The following is a 23,440-nucleotide window of genomic DNA, read 5'->3' as shown; positions in this document are numbered from 1 at the left end:
CCTTTTCCCTCTCTCTCTCCTTACAATTGTTTTCCTTGTATAATTAATTCCAGCCGGTCTTTCCGGGTTTATCTGGATTGACTGGACCACCTTGGAATAATTATCTGTGAATTTTCAGTCCCCAGCCACCCCCCCCCCCCCTCCACCCCACATCCTAAATAACTCCCTCGACTTCTTACAGGCATCGTTGCTCGCTAAGTGGCATGGACCTGAACCGGCAGTGGGGAAAGCCTGATGCCACGCTGAGCCCTACCATCTACCACACTAAGGGCCTCCTCTACTATCTCGCCAGCGTCGGCCGGAGTCCACTGGTGGGTCTGCAGTGCCACCCTCCCACCACTGGGGGGGCTCATCCTTCAGCTTGGTGAAAAATATATATTCCTGTTCTCAGAGGTGGAAAGTTCGGGTTCAGAAAGTACAAATACAGAGCAAGATATTGTTTCAACCAAGTAGTTGAGTACGTTGTGACTATGACTCTATACTCAATTGGTTGGCTGAAATAAAATCTTGGCCTGGATTTGAACTTTGTGAAACTGAACTTTCCACCTTTGGCTGATCTACTGCAGCAGTTGGCAGCAGACTGACCAGTCACACTGTGCGTCACTGAGTAGCACTGTTGCCTCAGCTCTGGGGTTGGGGCTTTAAACCCTGATGTCTGAGGTTCCTTAAGGCTCCTCCTGCAGTCCCAAGGTGTGTAGTGAGATGAATTCCCCAGTAAAATTCCCTTTTGTGCTGGTCTCCTGTCCAGTGAGTCCCTGTGCTTTCCATTACCCTGTACTGGATACATGTTGGGGAGATGGATGGTTTTGTTTGAAGATTCTTTCATTTGAGGCCACTCCTTTCATGTGGCTTCCTTTACAGACTGCATTAGACAGATTTTAAAAATGGTAACAGAAATGTCACTGTTTCCATGTTTTACATTATTTCCAGTGTGTTCTAAGTCTGCTGGAACCTGGCTGCATTTACAGACAAGGATCTTCCATGCCAGTCATATTAAAGCACTGTCCAGTCTGACCCAAAGGGATCGTTGTGACGGTCATGTGACACGTTTACCTGTGGGCTCCATTCAGACATGTGATAGGCTGAATTCCATGGATTCAGAGCTGATTGGAATTTCCGCTGAGCATTTAATTAACGGGGAGTGCCGTCGCTTTCCACCCTGTGGTCTGGTCGTAAACATCCTGCCTCGGGCCCCATTAGTGTCTCTCCTGCAAGAGACGCACATTGTACAGATCGCATGCGGACCCTTGTGGAGTCGAAAGGAAAAACAAAAACCTTGTCATGTCCCCTCATTGGGAGGTTAATTGTGCTCAGTGGAGCGTACAGCATCCTGACTCATCTCTATCTGATCATTTCTCCTTTAAATCAAGCCAGTTCCGAGAAAAAACCTTTAAAATCAGTGTAACTGACACTGATACCCTCTCGAAGGTGTTCTGCGATTACCATGGGCACTCCAGGAAGAAGAACTTCTTCCTTTATGGCTGCAGTGCCAAGGAGACTCTCCAGAAGTCAGGATGTGGGGTCCCTGTCACAGGACTGCAGGAGGACGTTGGCTATCAGGTGTGTGGGCATCTCCTCAGTTAGGAGCTGAAATTTAGCTTTAAGCTTTACTAGAGGTCTTGTCACTCTCAGTTTCCTGTTTTAGTGTGTAACATAAGAAATGTTATGCTGATTTGTGGGTGAGGAGGGCGGCCATCTTGGCCTGTGGTGCTCACTTTTTCATTCCCGTGGTGTTCCAGACGATCCCGCAGGCCCTGGATGGTGTGGCCCCCGCCTTCTCCCTGGGCAGCTGCAGCTTTGTGGTGGAACGTTCGCGAGAGGCCACGGCACGCGTGGTGGTGTGGCGCGAGATGGGCGTGCTCAGGAGTTACACCATGGAGAGCACCTACAATGGCTGCAACCAGGGCCTGTACAAGGTGGGGACCACGCCCCCTCCACATCAACCCCGCCCCCTCCCCATGTGTTTGAGTGTGTGTTTGAACTGGGGGGAGGGGAGATTGAGGGTATAAATGTCTTGCCTCCTGCCTGCTTCCAGCTTTTCAGGCTCTTGTTTAAAGCCCACCCTCACCTCATCGTTGCCCCCCCCGCCCGCCTGAGGTTTCGCTGATTCATCACTCTCCATCTGCTCTTTCTGGTATCCGAGAAGAGCTGGCATCGGCCACCCAGGTTGTTGACAGGACAGCCCCTCAAAATGGCCTTCTACATCTCCGAAAGGCTGCCTTCTCACCTCAGGGTGCTGGTTGCAGTCAGGATTGCGGCTGCATGGTCTGTATCGGGTGTGAGAAAGCCAGGAACACATTCCCTGCTCCGTGGTTGGAGAGCCTGGTTCTCCTGGTATCTGTTCTCCTCATCGCCGGCAGTGTCGTAATGGGATACAGCCGCTCTGATGTCAGCATGATGAAGGGTCCAGCGGAGATGCCTCAGAGTACCGGCCCTCGCCGGCTGCCCCTCCGCTCCCGTGCCCCAAATGAGCCCATATGTCACCCCTATGTTCTCCTCTTTCTGCTCCTCATCATGGCCACCTGAGGTTGACAGGTTTGAATTGCCTCTACCTGTGTGGGCGTTGCCCTCCCCCATTTCGCATGGACCTCCCATTGGTGACTGAATGGTGTGTCTTTGTGTGTGATAGCCCCCCTGGATGGACTGGTGCCCTTACAAGCTGCAGATTCCCAGTGTTCTACAGGGAGCACACAGAGTTAAATGACAAACACGAAGGATGACACACGGCTGTGGGATGCGGGGGTGATGAGAGGCTTAATTGGCCCTCATTGAGATCCTGAAATGGAGGAGGGGGGGGGGGGGGGGGTTGTGCGGGATGGCCCTGCCAGAATGATCATGTGCTCATGTCTTGCTCTTGAATAGAATGACACGCAGAAACGCGTCGCTTCACTTCTGATGCACTGTGCCGTCACAATCATCCCACGCATGTAAGAACCTGCATGGGGAAGAGCGACTCACAAGTACCAGCAAATTCTCGTGTAATTATCTCTGCCATCACTAGCTTCTTTATGCACTTTTCTAAAATGTGTCCCATAGACTCTGCATTTTCGTACATTAATCTTGTAACAAACTATACAGTCAGTATCTCTGAATTGCCCACAATTTCTAACTTTGTGTGTCTGCTGACCCTCCCCTACCGGCGCTCCAGGCTCACTATCACCCTCTACTGGACAGGTGCCATGCAGAATGGATGGCCATACATCCATCCATCCATCTTCCTGCTGCTTATCCCACTCTGCCTCACAGGGAGGGGTCTGGAGCCTGTCCTAACGTACAAGGGCAGGGCTGCACTCCGGACAGGATGTCTTGGACATATCCATGCACGTTATATATACATTGGGAACAGTTCCTGCTTGATTTATTGCACTCCTTTTGCATTGATATCCAGCCAGATAATGCAAGTTGAGATGTCACAGACTGGAAACCTGGTAGGGAATCGACTGTTTATCACCGTCTCCCGGTTAACAAATAAAATAAATTGGGAGGAGCATGTGCTGCGATATGAATGCAAAGTACGAGAGCGTTCAGAAACCTCGCACAACCGGACGGGCACTCACCTCCGCGCGGGATGTGGCGGCACGAAGAGGGGCTTTCAGAGCGAGAAAGTTATAGGATAAGACGGGAAGAAGATGGCATCAAAGTGATTCTGTCAGATGTGTGTGCAGACAAGAAGGCGAACAACAAATCCGTTTGAGACAAGGAAGCATAGGTCTTAATCAGTGTTGAGGAAGCTACTTTTAAATGGTTTTCAAGCTACAAGCTAATTATGGTTAAAAGTAGCTAAGCTACAGCCAAGCTGCTGTTTAACATGGTAGGTGGCTACACTACAAGCTACAGTACAGTACAGAGAAAAAACAGCTAATGATATCAAAGCTATTTCATTCGGTAATACTTAATGTTTGCATAACAATTTGCAAGGACACACGCCTCATATGGCACTTGTATGGAAGTTTTTATTGAACTTCATTATTTGTAACCGGCAGAAGACAATCCACAAATATCTATTTTTAAAAATGTGTTTGGTAAAATTATATCCGCAAAAATGCGGAGTAGTACAAGTCAAACACGTTTTGCACATTTGTGGATCACTTCCTGTCTTTTTGAGGACCCTGTTACATTTGTGACTTCCCTCCTATTTATTCATGGATTTATGTCCGGTTCAAACTGCTAGAGAGCCCCTAGGACAGGGGTGTCAAACTCCAGTCCTGGGGGGCCGGATCCCTACACAGTTTTTGGTTTACCCTCATTTAACACATCTGATTCAACTCCTTGTGCTAATTACCACAGAGCTCATAAGCTAAATAATTTCTGATGGAACAGGGAAAGAACTAAGCTACACAGGGCTCCGGCCCCCCAGGACTGCAGTTTGACATCCCTGCCCTAGGAGGTCTGAGTGGGAAAATATTTTTTGAAATAGTTTCACTCACAATAGTTTTGTGATCCCAATATACATTTGCCCACATGCTGCAACTTGATGGCATGGATAAATGCAAATAATACAGACATGTCCTGTAAAATGTGCTTTAAGCATTGAAGTATGGGGAACAATGTGCACCATGTAACTTTAATATTATGTTTTTTATACGTATTTATATTAATAACTGCACTGTGTCTATTCACCGCCAATGACTTTAAGCAAGAAAGTTGTGCTATTGAATGCGAAGTGTACACATAAAAACAAATATAATATTTGGAAAAATCGTATATATATTACAAACATTGAAAGATATTACAGCCAGAAAACTGCATATAAACTAACTTTACCGTAGTGTCACAGTTAAGATTTAAACTCGAACCTGCTTTCTGGAATATTCCAGTATAGATCCGCATATCCCCACATACATCATCAAACGATATAATACCAGGGAGGTATACCTGAAAGTGGGTTCGGGTTTACGACACCGCGCTAAAGAAAGGTTTATATTAAGTTTCCAGGCTGTAATATCTTTCAACAAAAGCAAGAAACACCCCTTGGTCTTCCATATTTCTTTACGGACGAAATTTAATTAATATTTCAGTTTTGGTGTGTGCACTTCAGGTTCAATAGCCCAGCTGTCTTGTTTACAGTGAATGGAAACAGTGCCGTTATTAATAAATATGTATGATAATAAACATATGAAAGTTACATGGTTTGCAGTGTCCCCCATAGTTTAAAGCTTAAAGCACACTTAACTGGACACGTCTGTATCGTTTAAGTTTATACAGTGGTACCTCGGTTCTCGAACTTAATCCGTTCCGGACTCCGGATCGAATCATAAAAAGTTCGAGTTCTGATCGAATTTTTCCCATAAGAAATAATGGAGAACCAATTAATTGGTTCCCAGCCCCCCAAAATTACACCTAAATATGTTTTTTTTAGCATTTAAACACAAAATGAACAGGATAAAACAAGAAGAGCATTTTTTTCTTAATGGCTTCCAAAACGATAAAGATCTTATCCCAGCATTACCCCTGTCCTGCCCCGATCGTCCGCTCCTTCCGTGTGTCAAGCCCCCTCGTTAACCTCGTGTGGGATCCCCATGTGATCAGCTGTTTCTGGTTGTTGTCATTAGTCCTCTGTATTAAGTCCGCGTTTCAGTTTGTTTCCCCAGTCCGGTCATTGGGTGCGTTCGACTTGCTTACAGCGCTGGCTTAAAGCAACGCATTCTGATCCTGACGCAATGCATTACGGTTAGATGCATTGCGACCTCTCACCCGGCTGCACAAACTGGAACCGCCTCTGTGACGACACACCTTTGCCCTTATTGGCTGAAGAGTTTAGTTACACGCATGACGTTTGTATCCCTGGCAGTTCTGATGTGTGATCTGCTATTTCTTCCGACTATCACGTAAAGCAGTGAGAACTGGTTTTCAGTTCATTTACCTGGTAAACTAAAGTTTAAATAAATGACATAAATGCTCTAATAGTACATGTAAGTTAGTGGTTTATTTATTGTTAATTACTGTAATGTTGCGCTGCTTTATTTGGTTAATCGTCCAGTCTATGAAAAAGGCATTCAAGAGAAATGCTTTGTAGTATGACTCGATTTCCTGGCGCGTACAATTTACGTCAGCGTTCACGGTTCGACTTCTGATATTCAGATCGAGTTCTAGGTCAAACTGGTTTGTTCGACTTTCAAGAAATTCGAGTTCTAGTGAGTTCGAGTACCCAACTCCGAGGTACCACTACTTGCAAGGACACATGCCTCATGGGATTAATTCTGTCCTTTGCACTTTAAATGGACATAGTAGAGTTATTATTATTATTAGTAGTAGTAGTATTATTATTAACAAAAAAAGTATTGCGAGAGAATGCATAACTATTGCGAGAGAATTCAAAACAAGTTTAAAAATATTTTCTCAAACGTACAGACCTCTTAGGTGTTCCATATACCATAGCTGATCTGTAGAAAATCACAAATACATCACGATTCGTTAATATGTAATTTGTGTTGTGTTAAATGATATCCACAAAAATACAGAGCGATGTGTACACGTAAAAAGAGTTTAGCACATCGCTTCATCTGTTTGTGGATCACTATAAATATGTGTGACCTCGCTCCTTTTTATTTGCGGATTTTTGTCCAATTCCTACCGCAGATGATCTGTAGAAAAAAAAATCCATAAATATGAGGTGCAGTTGTGATATATATCGTTATTGGGATATGAGATTTTGGTCATTTCAGCATTTCATTCCGTGATCTTATTTGTGTTTCTCCGTTGTCTCAGGAGTTATGGGGGGAGGTAATAAACCTAACTGCATGTTCTTGCAAAATAAACATTCGCAAAATATATAGGACGCTGCGGAAAACATATGTAGCCAGTGTTGTCTAATTTCCACGTTTATTCGCTTTTATTTTATGTTATTGATTTGATTATTTTAAACGATCTTCACTTTGCATTTTTAGTATACTGTATGTGAAGGCAAATTTCAAATAAATACCCCTTAAAAACAAGACAGCATCTTAGTTTCATTTTCCTACTTTATGCTACTTAAACGCTGCCTCACATTCTGATAGTTACACAACTGTTACCAAATCGACTGATACAGCCAATTTTGTGATGCACCACTGTAGTTGCACTGCATTTAGTGACACTTTTATTGCGGCAGTCTAGACGGAAACTGCTACACACTCACGCAGGGGAACTCTCACGCGACCAAATAAGTTACTGGAAAAGCTACATCGTTTTAAAAGTAGTTACACTTCTGATGAGCTACTGAACAAGGTAGTTCAGTTAGTAGCGTTGCTAATATTAGTTATAGCTACTCCCCAACACTGCATGGTTGTATGTACCAGACTCGATCATAGAGTGGGCCAGGACACAGTCCCCTGATTGACCGTACCGAGCCCATTGCCTTTCAGCCTGTACTGCACTGATTTTAGTAAGACTCGTGGCTGCCTCTGGGTTACCATTAATTTTTTATTTTTTTTTACTATTATTATTTATTTTACATTTCCATTTATTATGTATCAGATTCATTATATATGAAACTGCCCAGCGAGTACAGAAAACTAAACACTAACCTGCCGGCGAGTAAAAAAATTGCATGTTGGGATACATTTTTTACTGAACTACTCCAGGTGGCTTGTAGCAGAAATTGTTAAGTTCCACGCCTGGATGAGCCATAGGATGATGAATGGACATGTTTCTAATATATGTACGGTGATTTTGGTTATGCAAATTGTGAGGCCGCGTGTATGGAACCGTCCTCACTATTTTAAGGGGACAGTGGCATTTTACCACAACAATGAATTGTTTTGATATCTTTCTCCCAAGGTTTTTGTTTGCAGGATCGGCAAGGGTGGAAGCAGATGGGCGTGCACATGTGGGACCTACGTAGAGTCCTTATTTATATTTATTGCCTTTTTTTTTCCCTTATGGTAGGGTGGTACCCTTATACCCAGAGGGGAATGGTAGCTCCCAATTAGAGGGGCGGGGACAAGGGTTTATAAGATGGTGGAAGGGTTAGTTCTTTTTTTGGGGCCCAGCTACTTGTGTGCTCTCGGAGTGGGAGGTCCTTAGCTGTGTGGGGACTAGAGGCCACGGTACAGTCTGGTGTACTTGGTTTTTTCGTTTGTTTGATAGTTAATTGTATTAGTTTTTCTTTATTGTTTTTTATTTTTTTTTTTTTTTCTTGTTTTGGAACCTTTGATGGGAGAGCCAAGACATGAGCTGATGCCTAAATAAATCACCAATCCCAAGTCTTTTTTGGATGTTTCGTTGTCTTTGCCCGACCCTGAGACCTCTCGACACCTTACCCCATGACACAAATACATTCTGTGATTAATATCTTTTTGTTTTTTTAAGGAACTAAATATGACTGATTTGTGATTAAATGGAAATTTACACTTTCATAATCGGTTAACCTGTTTAACCCAATGAAAACTGGTAAACAGCCCCCCTATCACTGAAGTATGAATGTTAAATATTAATTGAAATGTTGATATGATAGTGTTTGTGAAACGTTTCCCCAGATATTAATGGGAGCTGGTGGCAGTTTCATCATTATTGCCTTTGTGGGGTATTTCATGGGTATAGTTTAATTACCTCAGTATTTCTGTGATCCGACCTGGATTCCAGCATCCCTTACAGAGCCGGCTCCTGGGAAAGGCAGTTACCAGCAGGGAGCTTAATTATCCTACAAGCGACTTCTATCATTTTGCCCCAACACAACCTCGGTCGGGGTCCTTGGCCTCAATGCACAAGAAAAAGCAATAGATCCCCTGAAGGGTTGGGGGGGGGGCGGGGGGGGGGGGGGGGGGGTAACAATTTAAAACCATGCCGAGCCCTTAAAATCCCAGGTGGCAGAAATAAAGAGTTAATAACAATGAATCACACTCTTTACGACACTGAATTAAGCTGCGATTAATCTGACTCCAAAACATTTAATGAGGTCGACATAAAATATGGCAGTAGATGCTTTGTTTAACAGGAACCTGAGACACTTCTGAGTGTTTGTGGTCTGATTGCTGTCTCTTACGATGAGTGATTAATCCTGAATGAATGGGCTTTCAGTAACAACAACAGCTAATTACCAAAAAAAGTAAGTGAAAAATGAGTGGAGCCCTCCGATTAGCCGCTGTGTCGCGGGGGTGTTACCATATTCCAGCACAGTTCATCTACAGTCCCCGTACTGGTATATGGTGTGTACTATCTGAACATCCATAGACGCCATTTCTGTAAGGGTGGCAGGCAGATTCCTGTAGCACAGAGGTTCACAGGATGTAATGGTGCTTTGTTAATATGGTAGTTGGGTTTTAAAGGACATGGGAGCAGTATCTAAACACAAACCCAAAGCTCTCTCTCTCTCTCTCGCCTATTCTTTTATCTTTGACATGTACAATCAGTCCTGTCCCTACCCCCCCCCCCCTCCCCCGGACGCCCCCACCCTCTGCATGTCAAAGATAAGGGATCTTTAAGGAAATATCAATGGGTCTCAAAGATTTTAACTGACACTAAGGTCCAACACGTTGCTCCTGGGATCATACATGTAAGGGATAAATTAAGCCATGTTGGAATGCAGGTAGTGGGGTGTTTCAGGACATGCACTCAAAAAGGCCGCAGATCCCAAGGGGAAACAGCTGTTCTACCCTTTATCGTGGGACACTTCAGTGAAAATCCCATGCAATTTAAATGAATTAGGCGGCTCAGTGTGAAATTCAGTGTTTTATTTTGTACAAATTTGTGACAACATCATATCATGACAAGCCTTAAACTCTGCAGGGGTGAAAATCTGCATTCTGGTTCCACTGCAGGCTGCTTCGTCCTCTGAGATGTCTATGACTGAAGAATGCTTTCTTCTGAAATGTACACAGATGAGCCACAACGCACACACAGGGAAACACGCTGAAGTGCACATACACATTCTGCTGCAATGACCCCCTTAAATCATATCTGAAGGTCAATCTCCTTTGGTGGATGTGAGATTTCATGCAATATTCATCATGATCTAATTTCAAATGAAAAGATCTCGAGGCTGAATTCGTAGAACGACTAACAAATGTCACAAAAGGCTGGAACAAATGGCCTCAGAGGAGACATTACAGTGGTGTGATATATGCATTTCACACTGGCATTCAGTGTGGCACTAATAGCCCAGATATCTGTACATACCAGTCGGACCAATGTCCTAGCATACTGTCTGAGCTCAGTGTGAAGTGTAGTGCAAAGATACGATCCCAGTGTAGTGTACAGTGCTACCTGTGTAGATATTGTCTAAGCACAGTGTACAGTGTAGCATAGAGACTCAGTCCCAGATTGATGTGCAGTACTCTAATGATACGGCCTGAGCACAGTGTGCAATGTAGCATGGTCCTAATGTGTTGTGCAGTGCTTTGTGAAGATACTATCGGAACACTGTGTGCAGTATAGCATAGAGACATGGCCTCAGTGAAATGTGTGGTGTAGTGTAAAAACATGGTGTGAGTGCAGTGTGCAATGTAAAGTAAAGGCCCAGAGTGAGTGAAGTGTGGTGCAGTATAAAGGCCTGGTGTGAATGCAGTTAGCTTTGTAGTGTAACAGCTAGGTGTGAGTGCACTGTATAGGGTAAAGACCCAGTCTGAGTGCAGTTTGCTTTGTAGTGTAAAGGCCAAGTGTAAGGATAGCGTGCAGTGTAGTGTTAAGGCCTGGTCTCAGTGCAATGTGCAGTATAGTGTAAAGGTGCAGTGTAAGTACAGATTGCTTTTTAGTTTAAAGGTTCAGTGTAAGTGTAATGTACAGTGCAGTGTAAAGGCTCAGTGGGAGTGCAGTGTGTAGTGTAATTTAACGGCCTGGTCTGGGTGCAATTTTGTGTAAACACCCAGTGTGAGTGCAGTTTGCTTTGTAGTGTGAAGGCCCAGTTTGAGTGCAGTATAGTGTTAAGACCAGAGGTGAGGGCAGTGTGTAGTGTAAGGGTCTAGTGTGAGTACAGTTTACTTTGTAGTGTGAAGGTCTAATTTGAGTAAAGTTTGCTTCCTAGTGTAAAGCCCTGGTGTGAGTTCCGTGTGAGGTGTAGTGTAAAGGACCTTGCATTGTATGTAATGCAAAGGCCCGGTATGAATGCAGTGTGTAGTGTTGTGCGAAGGCTCAGTCTAAATGCATTTTTAAGGTCTAGTGTGAGTATAGTGTAGTATAAAGTCCTGGCCTGACTGCAGTGTAGTGTAAAGGCCAGTAAGTTCAGTGTAGTGGAATTTCTTGGATTAAGTACAGTGTAATATACAGTAGAGGCCCAATGTAGGTGCAGCAGTATGAAGTGGGGTTTAAAGGTCAGGAGGTACACCTGCCGATGGCTGCTCTTTCAGCTGAAGAGGGCTTGTGGGATGGCTATAATGACCATGAAGTGACAAACTGGACACTCACATATAGTGAGACATCTCAGCCATGAAAACAAAATGAGAGGAAGATTGAGACAGTGTTTGCCAATAAAACCTCAAGCCCCAGGGCTGTGTGATCACTGAACCAATTCTTATATATTGATTAACCACATACTGCAATTAAATTTTATTCATTCTTTTCAGTTTATTAAGGCTTTTATAAACCCACAGCTAAAAATCACACAGGGCAGATTGCTTTTTTTTTTTGTGTTTTAAACCCTTAAATACATCAGCAGCTAAATTGTTTTTCTCAATCTTCCCCCAAAATAAAACACTTTAAATAAATTAAAATACATGTCAACTTGAATACATGTCAACTTGATCATATAACCGTGTTTATGGATTCTTATACACGACATATATAGTGTTACCATAATAATAATAATAATAATAATAATAATAATAATAATAATAATAATAATAATAATAAACATTGTTTATGACATGCTTATAGACTGGTGTATGATTGGGTGAGCCACCGCTCCCATGATTCCTCTCGGCACTCTGAGCCTCACCTGAGTTCTTCTCTGGTGTCTGGCAGGTAAATATGATGGGGGTGGGGGGAGGGGGGCGTCCCGGGGCAGCTGTGAGTGGATCTTTAAAAAGGTCCACCGAGGCAGAAGGATAACCCTGTATTGGCCTGGGGGGGGGGGGGGGGCAGCGCTGCCGCTTGGTGCATGTTGGAAGCCCCCCTTTCAAGGTGAGCACAGGAAGTGTCAGGAAAAGGAAAAGCAGGCAGGTCTGTGAAGAAAACAGACACTCAAGGCCGTCGCCGGGGGCCACACATAGGGGTCGCACATGGGGGCCACACACGAGGGCCATTACCAGGAGTCACACATAGGGGCCACACACGGGGGCCACACACGAGGGCCATTACCAGGAGTCACACATAGGGGCCACACACGGGGCCACACACGAGGGCCATTACCAGGAGTCACACATAGGGGCCACACATGAGGGCCATTACCAGGAGTCACACATAGGGGTCACACATAGGGGCCGTCACAGGGGCTGTGGCTGAGGGGGGGCACTACAGTCATCATAAACAGCCTTCAGGTTGGAAGGGCAGCCTGTTTGGTAAACAAATCATTAATGTAAATATTACCTTTTCAGTTCCTCCTGAGGTTATGGGAAAAAAACAACTCTTTGTTTCTGAAATTGCCAACTGTGCCATTAGTTGTTTGTGTTCAATTCATGTTTAGAACGTATTGTTAATGTTTCTGTGGTGCTTGATGACTGGTAACAACTGAATTGCACTACCTATTGTTTTGGTAATTCCCTTAACAACGGGGCCAGTCGAGGGTGAGAGGGATCATCTCATTTGGGTTTACAGGTTGTTGAGTTTCAGTCCATCACCCACTCTGGCTCATTAGCTGCCTGTACTGCAGGCTTTGTTTTCATGCTGTCGATCTATCATTCACTTTATTTACCATACCTGCTTTAGGCCTATTTTTTTATAATTAAAAGCAGAGCTAAATTTTAAAAAAGCTTTCGTGCAGAAATGCAAAGTGGCCTATGCAGCTTGTCTCAGGATAGTCCAGACTCCAGACAGGCCAAAGACCCGCGGTGAAGTCTGGGCTGCACCCCAGCCCTGTGCCCTGTGCCCTGTGCTGCCTGGAACAGGCTCCCGGCTCCCCTGTGACCCCGTCCAGGATGAGTGCTTCATGGTGGATGAGCGCTTTCTCCCCCATGTGGGGAAGAAAAGACAGCTCAAGATCTGCCTCCCGTGTTCTTGACCTTTTCTCTGTGTTAAAGACTTGCTGATGGCCTTTATATTGCTGATGGAGCTTGCAGAGACACGCTCTGTAAGCTATAAATAGGACGTGTGCTGCACCTCGCTGTGTGTTTACCATGGCAGATCCAACATGCGTGTCAGCAGCCCCGAGCACCCGGCTGCAGGACCTCCCACCTGTCAGGCGCCTTGATGTCTGACGGCCTCTGACTGGCGCCGGCCGGCCGGGCTATAGACTGGGCTGCCATGCTTCCATGGCACAAACATGACAGGGAGCGAGTGTCTCTCGCAGTAAACAGGCAGGACAATATGCATTCTGCACATGTACACCCCCCCCCCCCACCCCACAAAGCACCCCAACCTCCCTGAATTATTGAAGCGCCATCCCTGGACCGCAGTGCACTCCCCAGTTAGAGCAGACCAAAACCTAGACCTCCATAAATCTACCACCACATCTTATTACTGTTCCAGCACGGGGGGGGGGTGGGGGGGGCAACCTTTTGGGGGGACGGGGGGTGGGCTGTGCTGGCTTGCCTTTCATACCAAGCACTTGTTCGCTTCCCTGTTATCTAGAGAGGTGTGTGTGTGTGTGTGTGTGTGTGTGTGCGTGCGTGCGGGGCATGCCGTATAGGGATGAAGTTGAGGCCGGACACAATATTACAGCCAGAGTGGCTCATGGGAAAACCGGAATAGTGGTGATCTCTGTCCCATTAGGGTAGCCGAGGTGAATACATGACAATCACATGATGGAGCAGCCAGCTGCGAAGACGGATTCTGTGTGCTGCAAAAACAGAAGGATGCTAAAGATGGTGAGAGAGTGGAAGGAAAGAGGGAAAAAAACAGGAAGAGGAAGGAAAAAAAACAGAGAGGTGTGAATCTGCCAGCTGTTAACATTTAAAAATGTTGCGCGTCACCGGCGGTGGGTGTAGAATCCCTGGATTATTTGCTTGCTTATTTATTTATCTGTTTCTGCAAAATGATCCGCAGGCCAGATTTTATGGCATGTGGAGGTGAAGTATGTGTTTAGATGAGGAAGAAAGTAAGTAGGTCATATATCAGTATACTGTTGAGGGTGTGGATTTTCTTTGTGAATTGCAAAGAATGGAAGTAAAGGCATCTGATTCTTCTTCTGCAGGTTTTTTGAAGTTGAAGCTTTTTTAAGAAGGGGAAGCAGTGTTATACATTGCAGGATTGCACAACATCATGTCGATGCGAAATTCACTGAATGGGGCATCTCCATTCTTCTGTTAGATGTCACTGAATGTGTGAGGCAATGGCATCAGGATTGGCTCATGGGCCATAATGTGTTGATAATTCCTGTGATGGATGATTCCTGTGATGATGTGTGATGTTGTGACGATGATTCCTGTGCTGATGATTCCCGTGATGATGTTGTGTGATGATGTGACGATGATTCCTGTGTTGATGATTCCTGTGAAGACTCCTGTGATGATGTGATGATTCCTCACCATCCCATGTCTCCCCCACCCCCTCCGCAGGGCCTGCAGGTGGGCACCCAGGAGTTGGAGGAGATGGGCGCTCACTTCTGCCAGAGCCTTCTCTCCCTGAAGAAGCGCTCGCTGGCCCCCAGTGGGATCCACATCCAGCACACACCTGTCCTGCTTGACCCGGGTGACAGCCTGCAGGACCACAAGATCCACAAGTAAGCCTGCGGGTTCAAAGCCCTCAGAATGCACACACACCTGGTCATGGCCAATCCAGAGTTCTTGCAGACTTCCTGAGAATAGGACCTTGGCAGATTTGCTGTCTGTTCCTCCTGCACGACTCCTGTACAGCATGGATGGTGGGTGCTTTGAATCTGGTGTGTTTTATTAGTGACCAGGAGCAACCTTGACCTAAGGAAGGAGGGCTAATTGTCCTGGTTATTCAGCTGATCAGCACAGAGCGACCATGACAACCTGCTAGCGGTTCATGGATTGGTGACTGAAGATCCGTTAAACTTGTAGCTCTCCTCGATGGTGACCCTAGACGTGTCCCACCGAAAGGGTGGCACTGCTTCTCAGATGTGGAACAGATTTCACATCGGACCTACTGTCAAATTTCTGATGGGTCCAGGGGATAGGATATTGAGAAATTTAGGAAAAGGTCTGAAATAAGGGAAGTAAAGCAGCGTGTTCCATTCACTGATGAAATGGCGTGACATGTTCAGATTTCCCCAGAGTTAACCTTCTGCTGTATCCATTCATGGTCACTGGACACCTTTTAGTGTTCTGGCAGGGTATGATGAACAGATGGACGATCCACATGCGGCTCCAACGAGGGTGAATTTATCATCAATAAACATAAAGAAAAAACGCAACAAGAAAACAGAAGGACCACATGGGGTCAAAACCAAGGCAGGGTGAACACAAGAAAGGACTAACGATCAGCAGGACCTGGAAACACTGGGAAACCACATCAAACACGGCAACAACCATAATGACCAACTGAGGAAACAAGGCAAGAGCAGCTGCATATATACACATGCATAACAAAGGGCAGGTGTGGACTTTTACAAACTAGAGACAAGAAAGAGCAGGTGAGCCCAATTACGAAAAGCACCAAGGGAAACTAAATCAAGGAAAACTGAACCTACTACAAACAGGGAACAAAAACAGGCCAGCTTTGAACCCACAGCAAAAGGGGAGTCTGGACGGACAGCCAAATGCTTATCCCGTTAAGCCACACGGTAGCCGGAGGAACAGGGATACAGTAGGACATGGGATGGTCAGCGACACCTGCTGGCCAAACAGGGAACATACAAAGGGGAAGGAAAGGGACTGATCCTGACATTGTGGGGCTGCTTCATGGAGCAGAGGTCCCTGCAGACACCTCTGATGATTTAACGTTACCTGCTGTGCTGTTCAGTAGCTCTTTTTGTCATTTATAGTCTGGACATCTTAAATCTTAAACAAGCTGAATAAGCTTTGATTCGTTTTCAGTTTGCACCCTGCACTTAGAAGTCAATACATACGTCCTGAATGAGTACATTTTTTATTTCAGTGCCACTGAAACAGTTTCTGTCTGTAATGGCTGGACAGGGGGAGGATACAGGAGCAGTTCATTTATTTCTGGAATCACGCTTTGCAAGACAGGCAGACACAAATGAAGGCAAACAGATCCAAATCAGGATTGGACTCCATGGTCCAGGGACAGGCAGACGTCGATAAGGACAAATGCCAAACGACAAGTATGGAGCCCAAAACACTGGAAGAAGAGCCAGAAAAGCAGAATAGCAAGTGGGGGGTCATATTCTGAAAGCAGGCCACGAAATGAACATTCAGTGTGGTGGGAAAATCAATACTCATGAGGACTTAATGGAAGCTAGGTGCCTTTATTCTCTGCTAATTGACCAGGTTGTGCGCTACAGGTGTGTTTTAGCATTCAGAGAAGGCAGAATGGGAAGCAACGGGGCGAGGCTGGGTGGACACCTGGCTCGATGTGGATCTTTGAAAATGTGCCTCTCTGTGAGGGCAGTGATACAATGTCTTTATAAGGAAATAATAATGCAAATTTAATGAGATGCAGTATATATGTAGAATGTATGCAAAAAAGTGGTTAAAGGTAAAAGTATTACATTCCATTAATATTGACGAATCCTGAGAAATAAGTTTAGCGCTGTTTAATATATTCATGCCTTTGTGTGGCGGTCATTTAAATAATTAATTTATAATAAACGAAATGACACAGGCAACAGTGACATGCAGTGTGTTGTGGGAGATTCACTGGGACACAGTAAAAACTTGTGAGAAGGCATTTGCACGAGGTTCCTCACCATATTTTGCACCCTTCTGGTGTCGATGTGGAAATGCTAGTTTATCAGGAAAAGGAACGCCTGTCTGTCAATGTGCTTTTTGGTAGGATGCTGTCATGTTGCGATCCGTTTTCAGATCTTGTTAGGCACTCTGCTCTAAAACACATCTATATTGGTTTATAAGGATAGAATAACCAACCTTCGGTTTCCATGGAAATGAGTGAATACAGCGGCTTTGGAAGCCGTTCACCAGCACGTGCGGATGTGCTCTCCTGCTTCCCTTCTTTCTGTGGGCAGCCAGAACCGGAAATGACTGAGCGCAGCCACCATGGGGCTGGGGGGAGTGTTGTGAATTTGCAGCTGTGATTCAGATGTGCGCTGTAGATGTCTTGCAGCGCGGCATGGTGTGTGAGGGCTGTTTGGCACAGGTAGACTCCGTGCGCCTGCGTCACGCTCTCCGCATTGTACCTGTGCCGCGACTTTGACTCACTGGGTACGCAGTGACATTCTGTGTTCTCTCCTTTATTGTTAATATATATTTCTGTACCTTCCCATTCCCCAGCCGCTGGCCCCCTCCGCTTCACACAGCGTGCCGGTCTGCAGCATGCTAAATCACCTTCTGTCATGTTGACGCAGTCTGCTTTCAGCACGAGCAGAAAGGTTAAAACGTGAAAAAGCTACATTTGCGTCTGAACCTTTTGACAGGGCTGCGCATCTTCCGGGCCGGAGCAGCTTGCTGTACCGATGGCACGCTCCACAACACTTCTCGAAAGCCTTCCATTCCTATTTTTCTCAGCCCCAGCCGATTGTTCATCTCGGTGGCAGAAGCTGAAGTTTCTATGTCTCAATGTCTCCTGCTTTCATTACCCTGACAGTGGGATCTATTCCCCTGGCAGTGAACACCGCTACTGTCATCAGACGAATTGCCTCGCCTCGTACTCAGTGAACTGCTCGCATCGTAAAGACTCTCAATGCATCTGCCGCGTCGGGCTGTCCCCCTCTCACGGCCCCCCCCCTGTGCCATCCTCCCCATGCTCTCATTAGGCTGCGCAGGCAGTATCACGCACGGTAGGAAGCTTCCTGTGATTACAGCATGAGGGGAAAGGCGGCAATGGTGCACAGTGATGAAAAGATGCTGCCATTTCATTGGGGCAGGGGTTCAGGGGGAGGAGTTTAGTGAGGTCGTTGGGGAGGCGGAACGCCAGAGAAGCTTTCCTCTGACACGGAGGGGTGAGATGGTTCTGAGCTCAAGGTCTGCTCAGCTGATACCGCTCTCCTCAGTTCTGCTAATGTATTGCTTCAGCCAGGAAATGCAGAAACTACAAATGCAATATGTTACTATTTGTGAGGGAGATTTTCGGCTCCAGGGCCTGGATCGCGTCCAGCGGGTCGTGAATTCAAATCCTGTGGTCAGCAGGGTTCTCATATCATGCTGAAGCCTTGAACCAGAATCTTAACCCCCCCAGCCAGGGGGGCTGGACACTGGCTGACCCTCAGCTCTTACCTGCATCTCTCTCAGAGAGCATAATAGGAGATGTTTCCCCCTAGGTAAGTATAAAGTACCTTTAATTTATGACGTTATTTTCTCTTCAGAGCCCGGTGGGCCGTGTACATCATTGAAAACATATATGGCTTTCATTAGTAAAACCGTATCTGAGGAATTCTCATTTGTAACATTATTCATTAGTGAAGGATATCCGGGATAAAGAGAATGTGGTCTTCAGTGGAAGTTGGTTTATCAGTTCTAACATGTGACGCCATCAGTACCATTTCCTGCAAACACTTAATATATAACATGGTATGATGCAGACATGCACTGGTAAAATACCAGTGTTGCCATGTGACATGTATGTATGTTCATGAAGGTGTCAGTGGTCCGCGAGGCCTTTGGTGGGCTGCTACTGCAGCGTCTTCAGGGAGTTCTGGGGAGCAGCTTCTATGAGGCTGAACCAGGAGGGTGGAGGCCAATGGGGCGGCAGGCTAGGATGACATGTCTGTACGTGGGGGGGGGGGACAGATGGGGAGCTTCGGAAACTCAGCCTTGAAGAGACAGGACAGAGCACGGGGACGGCAGAGCCAGCGGAGTGTAACGGGAAGAGCCAAGTCCGGCATCCGAGATGAGTGCTGCCGCCCCAGAAGGTTCCGGCTTCAGGTGATGAATGCCCATACAGGTGGAGATTTGTCCCAGATACGCTGAGAAGTGGGAGAAGGTCATGTGTCACCTGCACTGTGGAGATACACGAATCCATACATGTCAGTGAGAGTGCCGAGGGAATTGACAGAGGCGGAGCCCTCCAGGTGAAAAAGGTCAAGGTGTTCGCACTGTTCCATCACCACTGCAGCACTTGGAAAAGGTCTAGATTAAGCTACATGAGGTCAGTGAGGATTACAGCCCCCCCCCTGCAGGGAGGACCCCAGCTTCTAATGGCCGGCACAAAGGTGGCTGCCAGGTGAAGAAATTGTTCTCAGCTATTCTAAGTAGGTGCTGCACAGTGAGCGACGGAGCCGCCTCTGGCTCCCTTTCTGCCCCTTTGAATTTTCACCTCGAGTGGGATATTTCCTTGTGACAAACACATTAATGTTCCTGAAGATCTCTAACCTTTCAGCAACTGAATAAATAGTTCCTTGAACAAGCTATTTTCCTACAGCTTGGCTTTTATGAGTGTTGTTTTATTTTAGTACAGGAGGTATAACTCATGGGACATGCTCTACAAACTTTGGTTTTTAATCAGATCCACCAGCAATGCTGACTAAAGGCATTAATCCAGGAGATTTGCGTGTTTTTTTCCAGCGCCGGGGGGGGGGGTGAGCTGAGGGTGCTGGGACGAACGCTCGCTGAGTCCATGCTGAAGAGCTCTGCGCTCCCTCAGGACGCCGGATTTCCTTTCACTCAGAGATCTTCGCGGCTGTGAAGTGACATTCTCCTGGACTTTAGGGTTTTGCCTGAGATTCAGATCATTATACTGTATGCTTAGTTAAAGAGAATATGTTGTCCCTTTGCTGTTGACTCGGGGCTTCGTCACACTCGACCCACTTGGAAACTTCGAGGTTGTGGACGTGCAGTAGAGACTGGGCTGTTCATTTGTGACGCGCTGCTCTAGTCGGGGGGTGATGATAAAACTAAAACACGGATCACAACAATAAAACAATCCAATAAAATACAAGTGGGCAACATGAGGTGAGACCACTACTGACATCGGCCAGCAACACCTGCTACGCCTGTCTGGATAGATGCTTGGCTTTAATGAAATACCTGACCTGGAGGCGGACAGACATAAATTACGTTTGCCTGCTACAGAACGAGGGGTCTGCATCATCAGGCTGCTGGTCTGGGAAGTCCAGCTGAGCTCAGAATACTCTGGACCTGAAGCTGGAGACCCAGTGCCCATCTACGCCCATGTGGATCCTAAGGCAAGCTGCACCATTCAGGGTTCGCACCAAATGGGCCGACCGGCGCTGCTCAAAAATTCATCTTTGGCCTTTGTTACGGAGAAGTCCTCCCAGCTCTGGTCTCAGATATTCATTTGGATCTGTAGCACAGGCTCTGCTTCTGCTAGACATCAAGCCAAAGGTAGTCTGATTGATCTCTTTGGGAAAGACAGGTCACATCCACCACAGCACAGATCTTGATAATGACTTAGTGAATATATTATTTGCATGCCTCTGCGTCCAGAATGTTGTGTTTTGAACATAAGTGAATATATGCTATGGATTGTTTTGAATAGCACACAAACAAATATTGTATTATCGGATTATTGGTTTATGTATTCAGATCTCTGAATGTCCTATTGGTGATTAATTACATCCCAGTGCTATTCCCATATTCTTGTCAGTAAAATGGTACAGCAACATTTGTTTATTTAAAATTTCTGAGTCCAATCCAAATCAAATCCCTGAGTGAACTATAGCTTTAATGCTGGGACTGGATCTGGCGACTATTGTTCTGATTAGGAAAAAAGAGACACATTTCCAGCTACAGTAACCCCGGGTAGAGAGAACAAGAAAGATATTGAAATAATGCTACCCCCCCCCCCCCACGATACACTGACACACTCACACTTAACACTTCCAGTGCCTACTGCCTGCATGTGGAGTTTTCATGAATCTGAGTCCTTTTTCTGAGTGAGTGAGTGAGTGTATCAATGAGTGTGTGAGTACTTGAGTGCATGAGTGAGTGTGTGAGTATGTGAGTGAGTGAGTGATTGCATCAGTGAGTGAGTGAGTGTATCAATGAGTGTGTGAGTACTTCAGTGCATGAGTGAGTGTGTGAGTATGTGAGTGAGTGAGTGATTGCATCAGTGAGTGAGTGAGTGGATCAATGAGTGCATCAGTGAATGTGTGAATGAGTGAGTGCCCTGTGATGGACTGGTGTTCCACCAAAAGTGCCCCTTGCCTTGTGCCCTTGTTGTTTAGGCTCGACTCTAGTCCCCACCATGCCTGACCCTATACTGGATATGTGTTGAGGAGATGGAAGGTTTTGTCTGAAGATTCCTTAATTTGAGGCCACTGTTTTAATGTGGCTTCCTTTATGGTGGTAGATCAGACTGCATTAGACAGGTTTAAAAATGCTAATAGAAGGTAACAGGAATGTCATGGTTTCCATGTTTTACATTATTTCCAGTGTGTTCTGGAACCTGACTGCATTTACATAAATTCATACAAGGATCTTCCACACCAGCAATATTAAAACACAGTTCATCTGACCTAAAGTGATTTTTGTGATGGTCATTTCTCTATGCAGGCAGGGAACACACTGGGCGGGACGCCAGTCCAGCACAGGGCAATGAACTGAGCTACATGGAGGTAACACAAGGCAAACATGCCAGCTCCACTACCAGCAGGAGTGGGGTTCAAACCCCAAGCACAGATGTGATACCCAGAGCAAAAATTTTGAAACTGTCTTTGTTGGTGTATTTTAACAGGAGTGTAAGTCATTCTCATGGGCTACTGGGTGTAGCTGAAATGTATTTATAAGATGCAGAAAGGGTCAGTGTATGAGTTCTGGATGTGTGGTCCCCACTGAAGAGACAGTGTCATGGTCTAGGGTTGCTGTGATGGTGACCTTTACAAAACTCAAGCCACCTCAGATGCATGCCTTTCAGTCCGTATTACAGCAGGTTGGGAAATAATGTATTCTTCAGCAAGGTAACAAACCGAAACACGCCTCAGAATTCTGAGAACTATCTGCAGAAGGAAAGTGAAGGACAACTCAGACTAATGACCAGGCCAGCCCAGTCCCCAGCCCGCAATCCCGTAGAACCTGTAAAGGAGGACTTGGGTTGGAGAGCCGCAGCAAAGCGGCCAACACCTGACGTCTCGGGGAACTGCCACGGTGAGCTGCCAAGGTGTCAGGTCCTCCTGCCAAATAGAACGCCCTGTGTTATTATGAGAAATGTGGATATTTTAAGGGGCTGAAGCTTTAGAGAGAATTTTTAATTTTTACACTGCTTTGGTACCCTTTATCTTCTGGGTTTGCATATTGCAATGTGTTCTTTTCATTACCAAGCATTTATATGGAAAATATTTCATGTGAAACATCAACCCTAGTTTCCAGCAGTACTCAGACTTTTGACTGGCCCTGTATATATTTTTAAAACGTTATTCATGTCTTGTTTTCTGCAATGAGGACACGCAGGGCAAATGAGGCTGGCATATCCCATACCTCTCAGCCTGCCTGTCCCACAGGGCCTGATTAGACTGCTGTCTCCTGCTGTCAGAATGCTGCGTTTGTCTGCCTGGCTGTACCGGCTCTCCCCATACGGCTCGTTGCTCTTAATCTGCTAATTAAATTGTTTGTGGGACTTATATCTGCATAGCGTTCCATGGGGCATGCCTGGCAGTAAGCCGCTTAGTCACAGAGGAGCCACCGGGGGACAGTCACCTCCATAGGCAGCTCCCTCAGCTCTCGGGCCTCCTCTGTAACTGACTCCTGCCTTTCTTTTTGGAATCGAACAATCGGTGTTGTTATATTTTCAGCTTTTGATTATTTCATGTGTCTTTAAGGTAGCACTAGGCCATGTTTATACTACTTTCTAAACACATTCATAATGCATTTTAATGCAGTCATAATGCATTATAAACATTGCTATAAATATATAACCTTGTTAATTATGCATTATGACTGCTTTGCGAAGCTGTCATCTATAATGCACTATAGATACCTTTATAATGCAGTTATAAAACATCCATAATGTTTATATCTGAACATTATAATGCATTGTAAATGCATCTATAATGCATTATAGGTGGGAGCTTCATAAAGCATTCATAATGCATAATACACATGGCTATAATGTGTTATGCCTTTTTATTAATATTTATAGTCATGTTCATGATGCTTTATGAATACATTATTATTTATTATGAATGTGTTTACTAAAAACATGGTCTTAATTAACCCTTTTTTAATTTCATCCTCCTTTCTGGTTACTTAGGCAACATTGTCTGTTTAGTCAGCATCAATGTTGTGCAATATTTCCCTTTGTTCTTCAAGCATCAAATGAAAGTACTTGTGCCTCAAACAATGGATAGAAATCTTTCCAAATATTGCTTGAATGCATTCTCCCATTTTTTAGCTTATAGACTTATACTTTTAGCTTAGATGCTTATATACTTATTTTT

General features: G+C 45.4%; 1 protein-coding gene across 2 annotated transcripts in view; it reads left to right on the top strand.

The window, feature by feature from the left end:
• The window catches only part of agbl1 (AGBL carboxypeptidase 1), a 141,089-nt gene that overhangs the window by 90,881 nt on the left and 26,768 nt on the right, over positions 1–23,440 (top strand). For both annotated transcript variants that reach the window (XM_023815338.2, XM_072698693.1), the window contains 4 exons: positions 182–311; positions 1,429–1,560; positions 1,740–1,916; positions 14,565–14,728. In XM_023815338.2, coding sequence (XP_023671106.2) covers positions 182–311; positions 1,429–1,560; positions 1,740–1,916; positions 14,565–14,728 — 603 coding nt within the window. The remainder of the gene's footprint in view (positions 1–181; positions 312–1,428; positions 1,561–1,739; positions 1,917–14,564; positions 14,729–23,440) is intronic.

The sequence above is a fragment of the Paramormyrops kingsleyae genome, chromosome 13 (assembly GCF_048594095.1).
Source record: "Paramormyrops kingsleyae isolate MSU_618 chromosome 13, PKINGS_0.4, whole genome shotgun sequence".
NCBI classification, from domain to species: domain Eukaryota; kingdom Metazoa; phylum Chordata; class Actinopteri; order Osteoglossiformes; family Mormyridae; genus Paramormyrops; species Paramormyrops kingsleyae.
This window is presented reverse-complemented; position numbering and strand designations above follow the sequence as displayed.